Source organism: Pipistrellus hanaki, assembly GCF_964339955.1.
Source record: "Pipistrellus hanaki genome assembly, chromosome: 7".
NCBI lineage: Eukaryota > Metazoa > Chordata > Mammalia > Chiroptera > Vespertilionidae > Pipistrellus > Pipistrellus hanaki.
Genome location: NC_140509.1, coordinates 8,932,974 through 8,955,704, shown reverse-complemented (window position 1 = coordinate 8,955,704; position 22,731 = coordinate 8,932,974). Strand labels below are relative to the sequence as shown.

The 22,731-nt window shown below is 39.0% G+C and overlaps 1 protein-coding gene and 1 pseudogene across 3 annotated transcripts in view; both read left to right on the top strand.

The window, feature by feature from the left end:
• BTBD9 (BTB domain containing 9) overlaps positions 1-22,731 on the top strand; it is a 411,421-nt gene that overhangs the window by 62,192 nt on the left and 326,498 nt on the right. For both annotated transcript variants that reach the window (XM_084889529.1, XM_084889528.1), the window contains exons 5-6: positions 1,995-2,214; positions 8,518-8,637. In XM_084889529.1, coding sequence (XP_084745655.1) covers positions 1,995-2,214; positions 8,518-8,637 — 340 coding nt within the window. The remainder of the gene's footprint in view (positions 1-1,994; positions 2,215-8,517; positions 8,638-22,731) is intronic.
• On the top strand, positions 2,484-3,395 carry LOC311625359 (large ribosomal subunit protein eL6-like; annotated as a pseudogene). The gene has a single exon. The product of its transcript is annotated as a large ribosomal subunit protein eL6-like (transcript).

The window sequence follows — 22,731 nt, the reverse complement described above, 5'->3', positions numbered from 1 at the left end:
GCATTCCAGTTGTACTTAGTGTCTCCCAAAGTCATTCTCTTACCTGTCTTCATTTGAAAAAAAATTTTAAACTTCACATTTTCCACGTGATCCACAATAATGAATTAACACCTTTCCCTAAGAGCCCAGTTATGGCTCATATTTGAGTCTGTTCAAATCACTATTTACTGTGTGTAAACTTGCTTAGTTCTTTTATTGTTGCTTTAAAAAATATGGCTCATAATAATTATAGCAGTCTCTTTTTAGAGTTTACTATGCACTTTGCAAACATCATCTCACTTAATTCTTGAAACAAAAACAAAAAATGGGAACACCTTGGGGATAGATATTGCCCTATGGAGAAATTTAAGTTCAGAGAAGGTAACTTCCCAAAAGTGATACACTCGGTTAAAGGTAGAGCCCCACTATTTAAACTGACTTTGAAGCTCAAGACATCTACTTTATGCTGCCTCAGGTCTCTCTACGGGGAGTGTCAGTTTTAGAATATTAGTACCTGGAGGATGGGTTCCAGATCTGTGAAGCCAAGTGTGCATAGAGGACTTCAGAGTCTCAAGGACAGTGGACACTTAATAAATCTACTGTTGGAAAGTGGCGAGTGTTTAATTATAACCACAATACTGACTTTGATGACAGACTGAGTTTTCATTTTTAAAAATACTCAAGTGAAGAAAAATATCTTTTCTTTTAGACATATTTTTGTTTTTTAGCTAGATTGGTTGATTTAGCTCATCCGTATATGACCAATAGCTCTGGTGTATTGGAACCTCTCTTTTTCTGTTATTTATTCAGATGTCTGACTTGTCTGCTCTGCTTAATACATTGTGCTCAGTCCAGATGGCAGGTATAGGTTATCTTACATCAAGCATGTCAAACTCAAAGGCTAACATGGGTCAAATAAACAATGTCTATTTATGTGGGCTGCAAAAAAACAAAAAGCTTCAATTTTCATAGAAATGTAGGTTTATTTTGATTGAGACATGCCGGATACAAAGGCCTGAAATAATTGAGTAATGGTTAACATAAAATAATAGAACATTTTAATAAAAATTAATATTTTTTTTCTTGAACATTAATTTATCAGACATTGAATAACTACAGAAATCAATAAGTTTAACACAAATAGACCTATTTTTCTTGTTCTCCAAAAGCAAAATATAGCCTGTGTGCACACCAAACAAATTGTCCAAGACTAATGACCTGGCAATCGGCTGCTAAAATATTCGCTGCTAGTATTAGTGGATAGAAATGGTGTGCCTGCGCGTAAAGCACTTAAAGGAAATGAGTGCAACATGATTATAGTAATTAGTCATTAGCGAACATTATAGTTTGTTATTAATGATTATATGTAACAGGATATTGTAAAAGTTAAGTTACAAAAGTTTTTTATTTAAATGTTTTTTACATACCATTATATTGGCTGGGCTGCAAAAATATTCATTGTGGACTGCATGTGGCCCATGGGCCATGAGTTTGACATGCTTGTCTAACATGCTGTTTTTGTCTAGTATAGTCAACCTTTTAAATGCTGTGACCCTTTAATACAGTTCCTCACATTGTAGTGACCCCCAACCATAAAATTATTTTCGATGCAACTTCATAACTGTAATTTTGCTATTGTTATGAATAATAATGTAAATATCTATGTTTTCCGATGGTCGTAGGCTCTACAGCAGCGGCTTTCAACCTGTGTTGAAACTGCTAATAGAAGGAACTCAGCAGAGCTGATTTGTTTGTGCTAGCTTGTACATGTATTTTTTTCTAGTATTACCAACTTTTCCTTAATAACGTTAGTCCCAAACACTTTGTGGCTGTGATGGTGTTTTTCAATTTAATCCTCATAGACATTGCATATCTTCTATTTTCATAGGCTTCTCTCTGCCATTTTAAATTAAATATACATATTGGAATCCTAGAATTTGATCCCCCCCCCCCAAGTTATAGAGTAATTTAATAACTAACTATTAACTTTGCCATTTTTGTATTTTTAACTGTAGTACCAGAAGAAAACATTGCAACTATGAAGTACGGAGCCCAGGTTGTTAAAGGGGAGCTGAAATCTGCCTTACTAGATGGTGATACTCAAAATTATGATTTGGACCATGGATTTTCCAGACATCCAATAGATGACGACTGCCGTTCTGGCATTGAGATTAAGCTAGGTCAGCCGTCTATTATCAATCACATACGGATTCTCCTGTGGGACCGAGATAGCCGGTGAGTCTGTTTGATTTGGAGAGAAACGAATGTTGTGTTTGAGTGAGATGACCTATGTGGTCATCTGCTTTGATTTTACAGATTTAATGATTTATTTCTTTGTGGTTACTTGGCTATTTCTCTTGAAGTTTTGTTCTGAGGAAAGGGTTGAAGAGTTTATTCCTTAAAAAAAAAAAAAAGCAAGAAGACTTTTTTTTTTCCTTTTCTTTTTCTGCTTATCAAAGTAATGGATATTTTTTTTTGTGGAAAACATGGAACATAGACCTTAGTTCTCTTTACCATCTAGCAAGATGGCGGGTGAAAAGAAAACTGAGAAGCTGGATATTAAGGAGAAGAAGCCTGATACTAAGGAGAAGAAACCTGAAGCCAAGAAGGCTGGTGCTGGCAGCAAGGTTAAGGCGCCTAATAAGGGCAAGCCCCACTGCAGCCAAAACCCCGTCTTCTTCCGAGGAATTGGCAGATATTCCTGGTCGGCTATGTATTCGAGAAAGGCCATGTACAAGAGGAAGTATTCAGCAGCTAAATCCAGGATTGAAAAGAAAAAGAAGGAGAAAGTTCTTGCTACTGTCAAAAACCAGGTGGTCGAGACAAGAATGGTGGTACCCCCGTGGTTAAAGTCCGCAAAATGCGTAGATATTATCCTACTGAAGATGTGCCTCGAAAGCTGTGGAGCCATGGCAAGAAACCCTTCAGTCAGCATCTGGGGAAACTGCGGGCCAGCATCCCTCCTGGGACCATTCTGATCATCCTCATTGGGTGCCACAGAGGCAAGAGGGTGGTTTTCCTGAAGCAGCTGAGCAGTGGCTTGCTACTTGTGCCTGGCCCTCTGTCCCTCAATCGAGTTCCTCTGTGTAGAACACACCAGAAACTTGTCATTGTCACTTCCACCAGAACTGATATCAGTGGTATGAAAATCCCCAAACATCTCACTGATGCTTACTTCAAGAAGAAGCTGCACAAGCCCTGATTGGGAATCGAACTATGATCTTTTGGTTCATAGATCAACACTCTTCGACACAGAGAAAGAGAAATATGAGATCATAGAGCAGTGCAAGGTTGACCAGAAAACTGTGGACTCACAAATTCTGCCAAAAAACTAACTGTTCCTCAGCTCCAGGGCTACCTCTGCTCTCTGTTTGCTCTCACCAATGGGGCTTTATCCTCACAAACTGGTGTTCTGAATTTCTTATAAGAACTGGATTAGATAACTAATATATTAAAAAAGACACAAAACCATAGAGCATAGAAAATCACAAAGAAATAAAAATTTCTAGTAATCTCACCACCCATTATTAATCTGTATATATCTAATCATTTTTTTGTTATGCATAGTATATCTCATACATACACAAAACAAACCAATGAAATCACATATAGTTTACAAAATAGAAATTAGATGTGTAAAAAGCTAACTTCACTTAAAAAAAAAATATATATATATATACAGTGGTGCCTCACACAACGAACTTAATTCGTTCCAGGAGCAAGCTTGTTATGCGGAAAGTTCGTTATGTGAAACGCGTTTTCCCATAACAATACATGTTAAAAAAAATAATTCGTTCTGTAGCATAAAATATGCTAAGATGACATAAAAAAAATATGCTAAGATGACATATTTTTATTTAGATACATCTAAAAACATAATTTTTTTTAAAAAAACACACATTTTTTTAATTTTAAGACAGACTAAGTAGAGTCTACCGAATCTTGCACATCTTCATCCATTTTCTGCTTTTTGGCCGATGGTTTCATGAAAAACCTGTCCAAAGTTCGCTGTGCGAGGCGTTCGTTATGCGAGGCACCACTGTATATATCTCCATATCCCTAGCTGGTTTGGCTCAGTGAATAGTGTGGGCCTACAGAACTGAAAGATCCCATTTTTGATTCCTGTCAAGGGCACATGCCTGGGATTGGAGGCTCAGTTCCCAGGGGGGAGCAAGCAGGAGGTAGCCAATCCATGATTCTCTCATCATTGATGTTTCTATCTCTCTCTCCCTCTAACTCTCTGAAATCCATAAAAATATATATGTGTACATACATATTTTTTAATATATTTTTATTGATTTTAGAGAGGAAGGAAGAGGGAGAGATAGAAACATCAATGATGAGAGAGAATCATGGATTGGCTACCTCCTGCTTGCTCCCCACTGGGAATTGAGCCTCCAACTCCAGGCATGTGCCCTGACTGGGAATTTAACTATGATCTCCTGGTTCACAGGTCAACACTCAACCACTGAACCACACTGGCTGGGCTAACTTCACTTTTTAATGAATACATTGTGAATATTCTCTCCTTTAAAAATATTTTCCTAAAATGTTACTTTATATGGTTATCAGGTATTCTACTCTGTGTGTTTCCCATTAATTATTTACTTGATTCCTTACTTTTGGATGTTATAACAATAACATTAAATGCATTTTATCTTATGGATGAAGAAAAAATGTTTTTTAGTGTGTGAATAAATATCATCTTCAAAACAAAATAAATTTGTGAAAAAAAATTTGGTGGACTCTAGCCTAGGAATCCACCTAGTTTTGCAATAGTTTCAAGGTTCTGCCTTCCTTCTAGCCATTCTGATACTTTTACCCACTGTGGTTTCTAGGGTTCAGCCATGATAGCCAAAGTTCCAGAGCAGTAAGGGTGACCAAGACCTGAACTGTCTCTCTCATTTCTGCTTATCATTAACCTAAACCCTACATTCCAGAAAACTGATATGCAGAGAATCTCCTAGGCCCTACTCATGCCTCTTTGAGTCTGGGCAGGAAGGGCTTAATAGTATTGGTGATATCTTGCAAATCTTTATAGCCTTTCAAATATATTTTTATTGATTTTAGAGAGGAAGAGCGGGGGGGAGGGGGGGTAGAGAGAGAGAGAGAGAGAGAGAGATTAATAATGAGAGAGAATCATTGATCACCTGCCTCCTGCATGTACAATACTGGGTGGGGATTGACCTTGCCAACCTGGCCATGTGTTCTGATTGGGAATTGAACCGTGACCTTTTGGTTCATAGGTTGGTGCTCAACCACTGAACCATGCTGGCTGGGCTACCCTGCAAATTTTACAGGTTAGTTCATTTCGCTTGTTAGTACCATCGACCACCATCCTGGCTTTTTAGGCCATTTGAGCCAAATATGAGGGAAGCTTTATGAAATGGGAGTCAGCATCTCCTGTGCATGGTCTTTGAGGTCCTGATGTTATCTCTATCTGTGTTTTTAAGTTAAGAATATTTCTGATACATATCTTTTTGGACATAATAATGGTGTTTAGTTGGCAAAATGGAGGTAATTTACATGTCATTTCTAAAAAAGTAATATGCAAATTAACCACCACTCTACTACACCCACAAGCCACACCCACAAGCCAATCAGGAGCAAATATGCAAATAAACCCAACCAAAATGGCTACAGCCACAGAGAGCAGGAGGGACACTTGGGTTTCCCCGGCAATGGAGTAAGGCAAGCTTTTTGCCTCTCCTTGCCCGCCTAGGCTTCTACTCAAGGTTACAAAGTTTCAATTAAAGAAGATACATAAATCCAAACAGAAATGGCTGCAGCCATGGAGCTGGAAAAAGGGGGCTAGCGTTTCCCCTGGCAATGGAGGAAGCCAAGCTTTCCACACACCCTGGCTGGCCCAGGTCTCTGCTTAAGGTTACAAAGTTTCAATTATAGAAGATACATAAATCCCAACAGAAATGTCTTGGCTCCACGCCAGGTACAAAGTTTCAATTGTATAAGATAAACCCCAGATACTAGGGCCTCCGCTTGGGTTGCTGGGGTGGGGGGGCATGGCCCGCCCAGGCCACCCCACACCCCAAGGGAACCCTCACCCTGATCTGGGCCACCCTTCAGGCAAACCAGCCGGCCCCCACCCATGCACCAGGCCTCTATCCTATCTAATAAAAGAGTAATATGCAGATTGACCATCATTCCAACACACAATATGGTTGCCCCCATGTGGTCAAAGATCCTGTCCCCATGTGGACACAAGACGGCCACCACAAGATGGCCAGCAGGGGAGGGCAGTTGGGAGGGACCAGGCCTGCAAGGGAGGGCAGTTGGGGGTGATCAAGCCTGCAGGGGAGGGTAGTTACAGGTGGCCAAGCTGGCAGAGGAGGGAAGTTGGGGGCAACCAGACCTTCAGGGAAGGCCAGTTGGGAGGGACCCAGGCCTGCAAGGGACGGCAGGGGTGACTAGGCCTGCAGGGGAGCAGTTAGGCATCAATCAGGCTGGCAAGGGAGTGGTTAGGGGGTGATCAGGCTGGCAGGCAGAAGTGGTTAGGGGCAATCAGGAAGGCAGGCAGGCGGGCAGTTGGGAGCCAGCAGTCCTGGATTGTGAGAGGGATGTCTGACTGACCGGGATTGGGCCTGAATGGGCAGTCGGACATCCCTCGAGGGGTCCCAGATTGGAGAGTGTGCAGGCTGGGCTGAGGGACACCCCCCTCCTCCCGTGCATGAATTTTGTGCACCTGGCTTCTAGTAGTACAATAATAATATATAGCACTTTCATTACTTTTATGTAGTAGGCATTGTTATAAAAGTTTTACATATTCTCATTTAATTAGTAATGGAATTGGTATAAAAATAATAAAATAAAAGGTTAGTATGCTGAAACTGAAAGTAGTTATTATTGTTTCCAGGATGTTAAATATTTGTAGACCACCTTGTTTTACTATATGTGTCACATTCACAGGGGCTTAACTTTACCACATAGCCATTCTTTTCTTGCAGAAGTTGTTACCAACTAAGCAAAGGTGAAAAATTCAGAATCTTAACCAAAAAAGATTCTGACATGTGTTGTAAAATTATATCCTGCATTTCTGATAACCCAGAGAGGTTCAGTAAAAGGTTACAACCAGTTTGAGACTGAGCGATAAAATGAATGGGAGGGAGAGGACAGCAGAAAATGAGGGATGACAAAATAAGCTGACCTTTTCCGGTCACAACTGTTGGTTGCAGGCTGACATTTATGGTCACCTAAATCTTCTGAGATTGTTCCTGTTGATATTACAGAACAAGTAATAACTGCATCTCAAATTTAAATTTGGCTCATGACAGGGGAATATAGATTTGTTCAATCTGGGATCAGCACGCAGTGGTTTGGTGTGGCTGACTAAGGCAGGGTGGTAGACTTATTTTCATTACTGCCAGGTTATTAGCTGCCAAATTTTAAGTTGTACCTAAAAGAAACATCTATTATCTCTTCACCCAGGTCATTTATTTTGCCGCTGGCTGCATGTTTGTGGGGGGTGGTGGGAGGCTGGGAAGGAGTCGGAAATCATCTGGCCTCTGTGGGGAACCACTCCAGTTGGCTTTCCTCCTGAGAGTGTAGGGCTGAGCTCTCAGGCCGGGAAGGTAGAAGGAGAAGGCACATCTACTTCTATGTTCTGTCCTGTCTTTGTCATGGCCTTATTAGTCTGCTAATATGGTGTGAGGAAGCCATCCTGGCCCTGTTTGAAAAGGAACAAATGTCTTCCATGCCTTTGTGACTAACACCATGCTAAAGCCTGGGTATATGAAAATACATATGCCATAATCTTTATTCTTAAGCAGCTGTGATCTACTAAAGTAGACATATGTGTTGAGAGAGTATTGTAGTACATTGTGGTGAATGCTATATTAGGGGATCTATATAGATTTCATCATTATCCACATTTGATTATTATGTAGAAAATGTAATTTGTGAAGTGTGTGGTTGGTGTGTGTGTGTGTGTGTGTGTGTGTGTGTGTGTGTGACCGTTAATGTTTTATTAAAGTACTAGAGGCCCGGTGCACAGATTTGTGCACCAGTGGGGTCCCTCGGCCTGGCCTGTAGGAATCAGGCTGAAACCAGCAGTTCAACATCCCCCGAAGAGTCCTGGATTGCGAGAGGGTGCAAGCCAGGCTGAGGGATCCCACCGGTACACGAATCCACGCACCTGGCCTCTAGTATGCCTAGAAGATCTTGGTTAATCTCTTCTCGTCCTCTCCCTCCCTCCTTTCCTCTGAGATTCATCAGTCTGTTCTATGTTTCCATGCTTGTGCATTGAGTGTCTGCCCTTGGTGGTCATTATGCATCATAGCTACTAGTTGAACAGTCAAACGGTTGCCTAGGCTGTTATATATATATATATAGATAACTATATTGTTATTTTATTTTTTAAGTATTAATTTTAACTTAATTTTTAAAAATTTTAACTTTATTGTTGAAAGTATTATAAACATCTCCCTCCCCCCTCCCCGTATTGACTTCTCCATCTTGCTCTTGTCGCCTGTATTGTTATTTTAATATGATCCTTTTTTCTGCCTTTTTCCTTTTGACTCATAGGTCTTATTCCTACTTCATTGAAGTGTCCATGGATGAACTTGATTGGATCAGAGTGATTGATCATTCACAGTATCTGTGTCGTTCTTGGCAAAAGTTATATTTTCCAGCCCGTGTTTGCAGGTTAGTTCTCATGTATAATAAATGACTTTGATGTTTATTTAAGGAGATTTGGGCTTTGACAAGAAACAGATTACATTTTTGGTTTCACAGAAGAGTTTTTCAGAGTATCAGCTAACATACATCTCAGCAAAAACTTAGAGAAACTATGGAAAATTAGGCGTTTAATATTTAGAGTGTGCTGTGGCACTGTTTATCCAAAGTGTTTTGTACTGTTTTTATGTAGTACACATGTAAAGGAACATGAAGGGACAGGAACACTGAGGAGTAGAAATACTTTCTGAACTGCATGCTGTACCTTGAAAGCAGTTATTGTTAAGCGGTACATTTTCCCCACGGTAGCCAGGAGAGTGTTTCTGGAGACTTCTCTGGCAGTCCTCAGGGCATGAGGAGCTTTTTTGATGTCATTGTGCATATTCTGAATATCTGACTTCTTTTTCCAAGTCAGTGAATATCCATAGAATTGGACAGAGCCAATGTTTCTAGTGGGGTTGGGCTTTGGGCGAGGGAGGCTCAGCTGGTGGGGCTCCAGGCTCAGAGCTCCTTAGCTTGTATTGTTGTGATGTGTTGCAATCCCATGTTAGTTTGTCTTAAAAAGTATTGTTTAGGTATAACCCATATTTTAAGCTTTCTTTATGAAATTCTGTAAAACCTAAGTGAATAATTAAATTGGGAGTTAAGAATGGTGGTTAAAGGATCTCCAAATTGTGTTGTTTCTGTTATAATTTTCCCCTTGGAAATTGCCTTCAGATATTCTTTACCTTAGAGTCAAAGGATCAAAGGCAGGTTCATTTGGTGTGGTGAGGCAAGAAGAGAAGGGAAGGGATATTGAAGGTGTTAACTAAGGAGAATGTGGAGCTGACCCCTCACCCAATTCCCTCCTCACTCTCACCTGTCACCTCGATTGACCTTCTATTGTGGCTGATTTGGAGCAGGTGGATTCCCACAGCACTTACTCTCTTGGTCAGTTATACTTATTAAATGCATGGTTTGTCAAAATCAGGCTGAATTCTTACTTCTGCCACAGGAACTCACAGAACCTTTCAGCCTCTGGTATAGTAAAGAATGTTGCCTACGTTTTTTTTTTGTTGTTGTTGTTGTTTTTTTATAGTATGACCAGACACAATATTGTTATCCAGGGATCCTCTTGTGGGAAAATGAAGAAAATCAATTTCATTTCCCCAAAGGGGGGACTAAAGTGTCTCAGGTCTGGCAGTTGCTCTTTTATCAGAGGAGTTTTGAATGGATTAAAATGAGAAGGACAAGAAATTGAGTGAAGATTCTGTATCTCAGAGCTGCCTTGGGATACTTCAAGAGTGACAGAGGAGCCCTGACGTGGGGGACATGATTGAGTCTGCATCGACTCAGTTTATTACTATTGTATTGGATTAAAAAATAAGCGGTGTAACAGCCAAAGCGTCTGATGTGCACCGAAGGACTGTGTGCTTGTATTTAATTTGAAACCGTAGGAACATGACTCCCAGAACAAATCATAGTGAATATAAAACCAGCCATGACAGAGTTTGTGTTCTTTACCCATTTTAAAACAAGCCCTCAGTTATGGCCTCTGGTTTTTAGAAAATATACTTTTCCTTATTTATCATTGGGCATTATTTATATTCCCCTTTCCTTATTTTGTCCCTCCTGGATGGCCTTGCCTTTGCTGGTATAGCTTTTATACGTTGTGGAACATGGGCATATTCATGATGCTAGTTTTTGTCTTGATTTAGTTGCTCCCAACTCTGGTCAAGAATAACTGAGAAAAGGTGGTGTTAGAGAAAGTGTTAACAAGAAAAGGAAGGAGCCTTGGTATTGATATTGGTTTAAAAATTTAAATGTATTTATAACTACTTTAATGTTTTGTGTTAATTACTACATTCCTTGATATACACTGCCTTTTGTAGTGTTTGGAATTTTGGTAGTATTTAAAAATGAACCTAAGAATAAGTCCCTATTGATTATTCAAGGATGTCTTATACTTGGTGCTTCTTATCTTCACAGTCTTTTTAATAGTATATATATATTTAAATATATTTTATTGATTTTTTTACAGAGAGGAAGAGAGAGGGATAGAGAGTTAGAAACATCGATGAGAGAGAATCATCGATCAGCTGCCTCTTGCACACCCCCTCTGGTGATGTGCCTGCAACCAAGGTACATGCCCTTGACTGGAATTGAACCTGGGACCTTTCAGTCCGCAGGCCAACGCTCTATCCACTGAGCCAAACCGGTTTGGGCTATCTTCACAGTCTTTTATTGACTACCTAAACAGTGTCTAAATACACTTCTAGCTTCCCTAGGCACATATAAATTATTTCTTTAGCATATCAGTATTCTGTTTGTATTATGTCAGTTAAAATGCACATTTATAATGTTTGCATGTCACCTTTATTCTTCAGTGTCTTTCACATGTTAGTCTTGCCTCTGATACTAAAATTACAAGCTCTTGGAATCAAGGAATATAAATTGTGATCTTTTAGTGTTCTTACACAGTATTCAGATTATGACCTTAGGTGCAGTAGGTGCTCTATAAATGTTACCACAGGATTTATGGGGTCAAGGCACTGACTGGGTAATGAAGAGAGATTGCTTTAACGTTGATATGTATATATTTTCATTGGTACTTTTAATTCATGTGTTTGTTAAAATGCACATCATGGCTGGAGAACTCTCTGGAGTGGTAAGTGGTTTTGTACTGTTTGCAAAGGCTACTTTTTGTTTTTTTTCTTTAGAAAACTGAATTTTGAGTTTAATCCCAGAAGCTATGAATGTCATGTATTGATGAAAGACTACATCAAATATATTCACAAAAGAAAAGGTACTCTGTGAACTGGGGAGTGCGAGATTACCCAGCCCTCTCGGAGTCCAGGCTGGGCTGCATGCAAATTAGCATTTTGCAGTAGAAAAACCAGGGGCTGTGGAATTGGAGCTCTTCTCAAAATCTGGTTTCAGCTAATACTGGCATTGTGATCTTAATCAAGTTGTGCCTTTCTGAACACTCATTTTTATACCAGTAAAAATAGAAATAACCCCCCCCCAACAAAACAAACAAACAAACAAACAAAAAACACCAAAAAAACAAACAGTAATAGCCCTGGCCAGTGATTCTCAGTGGTTAGAGTGTCAGCCTGTGCACTAAAAGGTCTCAGGTTTGATTTTCTGTCAAAGGCATGTTCTTGGGTTTCAGTTTTGATTCCCAGCTCTGGTTGGGGCACATAATCAATCATGTGTCTCTCACTTCATTTCTCTCTCTTTCTCTCTCCTTCCTCTCCTTCCCTCTCTCCTTCCCTCTCTCCTTCCCTCCACTTCACTCTCTCTAAACAAAATCAATGGAAAAAATATCCTCAGGTAAGGATTAAGAACAACACACACACACACACAAACACAGCCACATTCTTTATGGGACCTGTTGTGGAGGGTTAGATGGCATAGCACATATATGAGTACTGAGCACAGTGCCTGGCCCAAAATAGGCTCAGTAAATTGTTTTTATTAATAATTTTAAAAAAATTAATTTTCTCATTTCTAAGTCTCTCAACTGGTGTTTGACTTTCAGAGAAAGGAACCATCCCTACCATCCTCTTTGGTAATGGTGGCTCTCACTACAAGGAAATTTTTCCTTATCACAGGAGCCTAGTTGGTTCAGAACTTTTCTATTGCCAGTCCATATTTAGTAATCCAAAACATACATTAAACAGGTCTCTTTATCTTTTTAAAAAATTATATCAATCTTTTTAATTTTTTTAGTCCTCACCCGAGGACATGTTTTTTGTTTTGTTTTTTTTTTTTCAAAGAGAGAGAGGAGAGAAGAGGGAGAGGGGAGAGAGAGAGAAACATTTACATGAAAGAGAAACATTGATCAATTGCCTTCTGTATGCACCCTGCCAGGGGTTTGAACCTGCAGCCTGGGTATGTACCCTAACCAGGAATCAAACCTACGAGTTTTCAGTGTACAGGACAATGCTCTAATCAACTGAGCCACACTGGCCAGGGTAGGTCTTTATCTTAATAACCTGCCCACTTGTACGTTTCCAGCATTTTTCAAATGTTTTTGTTTTGGTAAAACATTTTTTATTCTGATAAAATATATATATAACGTAAGATTTCCTATCCATACATTTTATGGAATGTAATTCAGTCTGTATTTCACCTCACCAAGGTAGTAGATGTTATCTAGTGACAAAGCCAGAGTGTGGTGCCAACCACAACAGTGAATGGAGGGAAATTAACCTCTCTGGCCTTCTAGGTCTTTTTTAGGTACTCATTTGGCGATGTGCTGCTCTAAGTAGCCAAAAACTTTAATAACTCCCTCCTCAGCCCCCAACTGGGGATGAAGAAAAGTGACTTGCCAGTTTCAGTACAATTTTTCATATATACTCAGAACCATGTAATGTCTTATCAGCTTTCTCTTTCTCAGGAAAAGGCAATTTCTGTTTTATCCATAAATTCTCTAACCTTCAAATAGTCTTCTTGGCTATCTAGTAAGCTCTCATCAAATACTCCCACAGCTTTCTTAGATGGTGGAGCTTACTACCAAAAAAACACTAATAAGGAATGGCAAATATTGAGTATCCCTGGGTGGGGGAGGGGTTGGCGCTTAAATTTTTTTCTGGCTTTTTCTCAACATGGTACTGGTAATTTGGCAGCCATATAATGTTGCTAAATATGAGAAGACTCGAAACATAGGTGTGAAGGGTAGAGATAGATTTCAGAGCCTGTATATGGTGGCTGGAATTACAAAACAGAGATCTTGGGATAAAACCTGGGAGTTGAGGCCTAAAAGCAAGGTCCTCAAGGATATACTTATTGGGAGAGGGAAGAAAAGAGGTGAGGGCAGACATGTTTGCTGCAGGGCTCTTAGATTAGAGGAGAGTCGGGAGGAGCACAGCTTACTGAAGACAAGGCCAGCAGGGTATCGAGAAGATGAGCTTCATAATTAGATCATGGCGCAGGAGGGACAACCCAGGGAACACAGAACTGGGCTTTCTCTTTCTTTTCTTTGTTTTTAATTCTCAAAGTGGAAGTGTCTTTTCTATGACATTTTTATTACAAAATTAAACTGTAGTACATATTTTAAAAATTGATAAAGCTTGCTATCTGATAAAACCATAGCAAGTTTCTACCAATAGCACATAAAAACGCCTCTGCTCTGAAACTGCACCAGTGCAGGCATCGTCAACATTTTGCCAATTGATTTATGATTTGTCAAAAAAGATCTTACTTTAATTTGAATTTCTTTTATCGGTGAAGTAGAATGTCTTTTATTATTGGCCATTTGTTATTTCTCATTTATGAAAAGCCTATTTTTATCTTCTGAATATTTTTCTTCTTGGGTAATTATCTTTTTTTTGGCAGGTGACAACTTAATATTGGTGTATAGATATATATTATAAATAATATATTCATTATTATATGTGACATTATCTTCTTGCCTGTCATGTTTTATAGTTTGTTATTAGTTTTTGGGTTTTTTTTGTATTTTATTGGTACCTTTTGCCATATAGAATTTTACTTTTTAAAAACTGTGGCTGATGCTGCTCAATGGTTAGTGAGTCAGCCCATGCACCAAAGGATCTCAGGTTTGAATCCCAGTCAAGGGCATGTACCTGGGTTGCAGGTCCATCCATTGGTGCATATGCGGGAGGCAACCAATGGATGTCTCTCCATTTGTCTCTTTCTTTCTCTCTTCCTTCCTTCCCATCCCTTCCTTCCTCCCTCCCTCCCTCCTTCTCTCTCTCTTTAAAAAAAATCAATGGAAAAATATCCTGTGATAAGGATTAACCAAAAACAAAGGTTGATCAAATCTGCGATTTTTATGATTTCCAGTGGTCGGAAGTGATACCATGTTTAGAAAGTTGTTCCTCACTTCCAACGTTAAAGAATTCTATATTTTTATAAGTATTTTTCTACTACTTGTTATTTTTATGTGTAAATATTTAATCCAGCTAGAATATTTTTTGTGTATATTTTTGGGCAGAGATAGTCAGCTGGCTAAGACTATTTAATAATCATTCCTTACCGCACTAATGTGAGTAGCCATATTCATCATGCACTAAGTTCTAGCATGCATTCTGCTCTGTTCTATTGATTTCGTTGACTGTTGCTCAAAGTGTTTTAATTATTATAGTTTCCTTTTTTTTTTTCCTTTTCTTACAATTAGAATTATAGCCGGGACTGGTTTGGCTCAGTGGTAGAGCGTTGGCCTGCGGACTGAAAGGTCCCAGGTTCGATTCCGGTCAAGGGCATGTACCTTGGTTGCGGGCACATCCCCAGTGTGGGGTGTGCAAGAGGCAGCTGGTTGATGTTTCTCTCTCATCGACGTTTCTAACTCTCTCTCCCTCTCAATTCCTCTCTGGGTAAAATCAATAAAAAACACACACAAAAAAACAAAAAAAAACAATTAGAATTATAATGTGACAAATGTGTTATGGAGAAAAGAAAGGGCGTTATAGAGCATCTGCCCGCCTGTCTTCTGGTCTCAGTGGCCACATTAGAGGCCATAAATGATGATAAACATCTCACTAGAATGGTTCTATTCTCATTTATAAGAAGAAATTTAGGCATGATTCACCAGCTAAGGAACTAGGTTTTTCTTCATTTACACATCTGTTTATTTATTTACCACTCACTCATTTCACAAATAAGCTCCTACTTTGTGCTTGCATTATATTTAATATTGAGTCCATGGCACTGAAGAGGACTACCAAGGTTTCTGCTCTCAGGGAATTTGGGAGAAACAGATAAACTAATAGTAAGAACACGTCACATTTATGAGTGTTGTGAAGATGATATTGTGATAGTGAATCAAACCCTGCAACTTTGTGATGCACAGAACGACTCTCCACCTGGTCAGGGCGAGAAGTGGTTGTTTTAAACCGAGATGAAGGAAGTGATATTCCCTGGTCATTATTTTAGATTTTAGATTTTCCCTGGTCATTATTTTAGATATTTAGGTTTTCTTTGGTGTGCATTTAATATTTTTCAGGGATATTTGGTAGGAGGCCTCATTAGATGAATACTAAAACTGTACTGTTTTCGGTATTGGGCACTTGAATCTCTTTTATTGCTACTGTTTATTTCAGGTTTCTCCTCATTCCTGCCATCATTAGATGCAGCATAACTTTTATTACCTATCTTCATTAGATTATAGTACCCACACAGTTCTATAGATCTATGAGACATAAAACAATTCAGAAAATAAACATTACTATTGATGGCAACATTCCTTCCCTACCACATTAACATTGTACAAAAGCCTGTGTCTTCTTTTTCTCCTCCCCCTGCCCTATAACTGGGCATTGATATTATTTGCTTTTTTTTTTTAAAAAAAGGCAGGCACTTTTACATTACTCAGTGGTTTACCAGGATGCTTTAGCTTTAGAATCACAGCTAGAGTTATGCTGAGCCTTTACTTTCTTTATATGATTGACATCTTCAGAATTCAAGAAATAGCTTATTCCTATGTAAGTAGAAAAATAGTTTTTAAAAGTAACCATTTTAGCTTATACTTAGTTTGAATTGTCTTTCTACCTATAACTTTGATACCATAATTGAACTAGCACAGAGAATGAAAAACAGAATGTAGCCACATGGTGTCACTATATCATTACAATTTTACTTGGGTCCAAAGAGAGGCTGAAATTGCGTTTTTTCATAAAACCGTATTTAAATAGAAATTGTTCTGAAGTCTGTGATTTGTGAAATAACATGTGAAACTGTTTGTACCATTTAAGCCTTTCTACTCATGTGGAGCATTAATTATGCCCAAAGTCCGTAGGTGTACCTTCAGGTGCTAGCCAGCTCTTGACTTTCCATGTGCACAGTATAGCAGTTATGTGGGCTGCTGTAGTTCTGTTATTCGGTTTCATACAAGTACTTTAAAAAATCTCATATGTAATACCTTAATCAATAAAAACAAACAAACAAACAAAAAGCAAGGCCAATAAAAAAATGTGGGGGAAAATTCTCCCTTTAGAATTTTGAAATAAACATAAGAGTAACTCAAAGGAGATAGTCCATTAAATATCTGTAAGGAATTGGAAAGCGAAAGAAAGGAGGAATGAGGAGAGAGAGGGCTATAGGACCTCAGGAAAGAGACAGGGAGGGAATAGTTTAACACTTACTAGCATCTGCATTGTTACCTTATGTGATTCTTTTAATAGCTCTATGAGAAAAATACCACTACCTTATTTTTACAAAGGAGGACATTGAGCTCTAGAGAAGCTAAATATGCAGGTCTGTCTGAATACACAGTTAACACCACAGTCTTACATTGCCTATGCAGGATATGAGATTAAGAAAATAGCTCTGGCCGAAACCGGTTTGGCTCGGTGGATAGAGCGTCTGCCTGTGGACTGAGGGGTCCCGGTTCGATTCCGGTCAAGGGCATGTACATTGGTTGCGGGCACATCCCCAGTAGCGGGTGTGCAGGAGGCAGATGATCGATGATTCTCTCTCATCGATGTTTCTAACTCTCTATCCCTCTCCCTTCCTCTCTGTAAAAAATCAATAAAATATATTAAAAAAAGAAAAAAGAAAAAAAGGAAATAGCTCTGTTTTGGGGTAGGAGGAAACTCAAAACTCCAAAGACGCTCCGTTGCCTCTTTGGCAGGAGCAGTTTCCAGGAAAGCTAAAAGAAGGCGGCCTGTGTGGCCATCCTCTGCTCATGCTGGTTGCAGCCGCCCAGAGACAGGATACTAAAGCTGAGGATGATGAGAGTGATGATGAACAATTGAGGAAGTTTTTCTCTTTTAAAATGTTCCAAAGGGAGTGTAGCAATCCTTTATCTAAGTCTCTTTTGTCAGTTTGTCAATAAAGCTTTGAATTTTCCTGCCCCTTAGTTCCCCATAAGATCATTTTTAGATTTGTTTATTACAGTGAACCTGATGTTTTTAACTCTTGATTTATTTTTGCTTCAGCTGTGTTTAGGAACAAATTTCATATTATTATAGGATTTCTCTTCAAAGATCTTTTAATGTTGAATTGCTTTTTAAAAGATTATTGATTTGAGAAAGAGAGAGAAGTAGAAACATTGATTTGTTGTTTTTCTTATTTATGCATTCATTGGTTTAGTCTTGTATGTGCCCTACCTGGGAATCGAACCACAAACTTGGCATATCGGGATGATACTCTTAATCAGCTGAGCTTCCCAGCCAGGGTCTGTTTTTTTCTTTTTAAGTTGAGGAATTTTCCATTTATTATTTTCACCTAGAATCCTCTTAGTAGGCCCCTCCACCCCAAATCCACTGTTTTTATTCAGTAAGACCTTTCAAACATGGGTGTGTGCTTAAGTTATTCAGTCAAATCCAAGGTTTTTGTTTTATTATATTTTGTTTAAAGGATAATAACAGCCCAGCTGGTGTAGCTTAGTGGTTGAGCATTGACACCCATGAACCAGGAGGTCACAGTTCAATTCCTGGTCAGGGCACATATCCAGATTGTGGGCTTGACTCCTGGTATGGGGTTGTAGGAGGCAGCGCATCAATGATTCTCTCTCATCATTGATGTTTCTCTCTCTCTCCTTCTTCCTTTTTTGAAATCAATAAGAACATAATTATAAAAAAAGGATAATAACATGTTGAGATTCTTTTGTGTGAAGTGGAAGAATCAAAATATGAGAAAATAGAAGAGGGTTGCCCATTTGCTTTATATTTTATAGTTTTAGAATATAAGTATCTTTTTAATAAGCTGACTACATGAGATGAGGTTAGTAACACTAATGATCAGTTATTATTACCACAGAGAGCTGTTTGTTTTTCATTCTGGGAAGAGCAAGAATTGTATTTGGTGGTACTAACAGTTGCTTCCTAAGCAGTTATATCCAGGATTAAGTTCTGATACTGCCTCTCTAGTTGACCATCAAACATCCTTTTTCTCATGCCTTTCCTTTCCTTTCCTATATATTATTCAGTTACTTATAGGATTTATTCATTTAGACATTTGTTCAACAAGCATATATTAACCCCTGCTATATTGCAGGAACTTAGTTTAGGTGCCAGGTATAAAAGGATGAATAATAAGACAGTTGCTACTCATGATACAATAGTAGTGATAATTTTCTAAAGATTGATAAAGTAAAATATGATAGGTGTAATACTAAATATGTGTGTATTTATTATTACCACACACACACACACACACACACACACTAGTATTCCATCGCGTGATATTGTGTGCAGTAGGTTGCCAGCTGCTTCCCTGAGAGATGGCAGGAACCACATGACGCTGCCCGGAGCCACGCTGCTTCCACAGGAGCTGTGCAGCCTCTGCGGGAGGTGGAAGCAAGCTGCCATTACCCATGGGAGGCGGGAGGGAGCCGCACTGCTTCTGCGGGAGGCAGCCTGCCATCTTTGGGCCTGCGCTTGGCCCCCTGTCCCTGTCCTTGTCCGCTCCAGCTCTAGGGGAGGTACAGCGGCTCACCGTCCGTGTCCCCCCCCCCCCTTCTCTGTCTCCATCTCCACTCCAGGCCTCACTTGTGCGTGCAACCTCCTCCTGTCCGGTCGTGACCTATTATGGAGTCCTGGCCAGCATATTTTTATAATTTGCATATTTCCTCTCTCTGAGAGAGAAAGAGAGAGAGAGAGAGAGAGAGAGAGAGAGAGAGAGAGAGAGAGAGAACACGCACCTAGGAGCAACATAGTTATGGGGAACCCTACTGAAGAGAGGTCTTGAACCAAGTCTTAAAGAACCAAGGGATTGATTGAGCAGGCAACATAAGGGAGAAAGGATGTATTGTGTGTACAGGACATTTGCTGAAAGCAAAGTTTGCAGTGGATTTAACCAAATATAAACTTCGTTCAAAGCTCTCCATCAACGGGTCTTTTTGCTTCTCTAGGTCATCTTTGATTCTTACTTAAAAGCCCTGTTTTGTCTCAATCTCATCTGTTTACTTGCTCATACCTTTTGCCTATGTCTCTAAGCTCAAAGACTCTATGATGGTCCTTTCCTCTTTATGTGATCTTGTACAACTGTTTCTGGGTATCTGGGACTTGATTTTAGTTAAAGCTATGTTTGTTTGTTTATTGTTGTTGTTGTTTTTTTTGTAAACCTTTAACAAGATTAGAAGACTCTCTGTGAAGAGCTATAAATTAGGTTAATTTGCACAAATGCTATTCAGAGAATAGTAAAAATTCTTAAGAAGTGAAGAAGTCCCTCTTTTAGAGCCAGGATTTGAGTCCATGTGTCTTTTGCTTAGAAAAAGAATACATTTGTGTAGTCACTTCATTATTGGATGGGTACATGCTGTGTGTAAGGAATTTAACAGTAGTGTAAAACTATTAATACAGTTTTCCTATTGGAGATCTCCTTTTGGAATCTGTTTTGAGACTTCAGCTCTCCCAGCTCTTGATTATGGAACTTAGGAAGCCCGGTACTAAACTCCTGGGCAATAGAATACAAAGCCCCTTGGGACACTAGGCTCCTTAATAAGAGCCAGGGGCCTTCAGCAGAGGAGACAGAAACAAAGGTGAGCTATGGAGCTGGGAGTAGGAACCTGGGAGTTAATGGCTATGGTTGGAAAACTTTGCAAGAAGTTTACACCTGTGGAGAGAGTAAGAACATGTTAGTGGAGTAAAGCTTTCCTGACTTTTGGAAGATTGAGAAGAGGGAATTATAGCTAAATCTTGGAAGTGAAAAATACAAAAAACTTGACACAGGTTTATTTGTGAGTTGCAGAGTCATTTTCCAGTCCTGTTTACTTTGGAAATGGTAATCTAAAGAAGGTATTGGTTAAGTAGTTGACATTCTCTTAGTGAAGAATTAGGTATGTATATACTTTAATTGTATCCCATACTGCCTAGCAGTGATTGCTTTGACCTTTCATAGCATTTATAGCTTGAATCATCCACTTTAGCCATTAATTACATACTATATCTTGTACACCTCTCTAATTATTTTGTGTTTCCTGGACCTTTAAATTACACATAAGGTAACGTGTTGAATCTCTTTAGCCCTCTCCTATCTCTCAGTGCAGGTGCCTGGATAATAATGGATTTCTTCTGGAAAAATCCTTTTAACACTGCTGTTTTCCCCCCCTCCAGTGTTAGAAGGAGATACCAGGAAATAAGATTTTACAGGATTTATTTCCACAGAAAATATGCTTAAAGAGAACTGTATGTACAGGTCCTGTGGTTAATAAAATCATTAGAGCTTTCTCAGTGATCATATGATCATATAAACAGTACAAGTTCCCTAGATCAGTGTTCCTTCTGTGGATGCAAGGTTAGCTCAGGGGAGAGTGGGCCAGAAGTGAAGCCAGATTGCCTGGCAGCTGCCAGAAATTCTGGGCCGAGTGCCAGGCTTGGTTCACCTTCTAAAAATTCATCTCCCAGCATGAAAATAGAGGGCTCGATCTCTGCAAGGAGTGGTAGTAGCATGAGCTCTTGGACTTCCTTAGGCCCAAATTGCTCTATTGATGCAAGGAAAGTTGGGGGAACTAATTATTGTGAACCAGAGGCTTTGACCTCATTTAAGGATTGTAATATTTTTCTTTAGCAGCTTACTTCATTATATTTCACATTATAATTTCATAAGTTAATAATTGTTCTTTCAATTAATGTGGGTCATATATACACATTAATATGTTCTGCCTGATTGGAAGCTATAGGTTTAATTTCTAATAGTCATAGAAATTCTATGCACATTATGAAGTTATTAGAATGTAACAGCTGTTTTAGTTCATTTCACCCTGCAAAAGAAATTGATATAGACTAAAATGATCAGTAATTATGTATTTTGAAAGCTAAACTGCCAGTTATAGAAAGTGCTAATTTACACATTAGATACTGATAAAACTACAGGATGCTATGAGTTTCAAAGTTATTGTTAGTTTCTGCCTAAGAGAATCTGTGCCAAAAGACGTTTTCTCTCTTTGAAGTCCTCGTTTGCATTGCCTATTGTAATTTTGAAGTTGCAAATCAACAGATATGAAGAATTGCTTGATATTTTTCTAAAGAAAAGAACTATAAGATCTGTTAGAAGTAGTTGAATATAGAAGGATTTTATTTTATTTCTGTTGATCAGTGCTTGCCATCTGCCTTCCATTTAATGTTGTAGAAGCATGCTTGCGTTTCCCTGTTCTGAACAGATGATGTGCATGGTTTGTTGAGATATATGTATATTCTGGATGTGTGTGTGTATATATACCTACAGTGCTTAAAATCACACTTGAAGTGCAAAACAGATAATGAGTCTCCATTTCTGGCTAATTTGCATATTCAGCTCTTTTACACAAAACAAAAGATTATAATGACACTGATTTTCTTTTCTATTTAGAATCGGCATTAACCAGCTGTCAACAAATATTTTGATTAAATACTTTTCTTTATTGGGGAACTTTGGGGCACATTCTTTGTATAAACATATTGTTTTCTTTGATTTCAAGGGACATATTTTCAGTATGATTCATGGTGCATCACACTGGTAAACTGTCATGCACAAAAATATATTTTTCTCTGTAAACTTCCTTTTTACCATTGATTTCTCTAGGGCAAAAATATGGCTCAGCACAGACTATTCCAACTAAGATATTTGTCTAAAATGAGGTAGTAAATAAACTTATAAACCTGCTTTAAAAATATATTTTATTGATTTTTTACAGAGAGGAAGGGAGAGAGATAGAGAGCTAGAAACGTCGATGAGAGAGAAACATTGACCAGCTGCCTCTTGCACACCCCCTACCCGGGATGTGCCCGCAACCAATGTACATGCCCCTGACCGGAATTGAACCCGGGACCTTTCAGTTCGCAGACCGACGCTCTACCACTGAGCCAAACAGGTTTCGGCTAAACCTGCTTTAAATAATCTGAAAAATTTAAAGTATAGATTCATAAATTGGACTTTTCCAAGATATTTTTAAAGGTAATTTAATAGTTTCTCTAATACATTTAAAATATGATTTCAGCCGAAACTGGTTTGGCTCAGTGGTAGAGCATCGGTCTGCGGACTGAAAGGTCCCAGGTTCGATTCTGGTCGGGGGCATGTACGTTGTTTGCGGGCACATCCCCAGTGGGGGTGTGCAAGAGGCAGCTGGTCGATGTTTCTCTCCCATTGATGTTTCTAGCTCTCTATCTCTCTCCCTTCCTCTCTGTAAAAAATCAA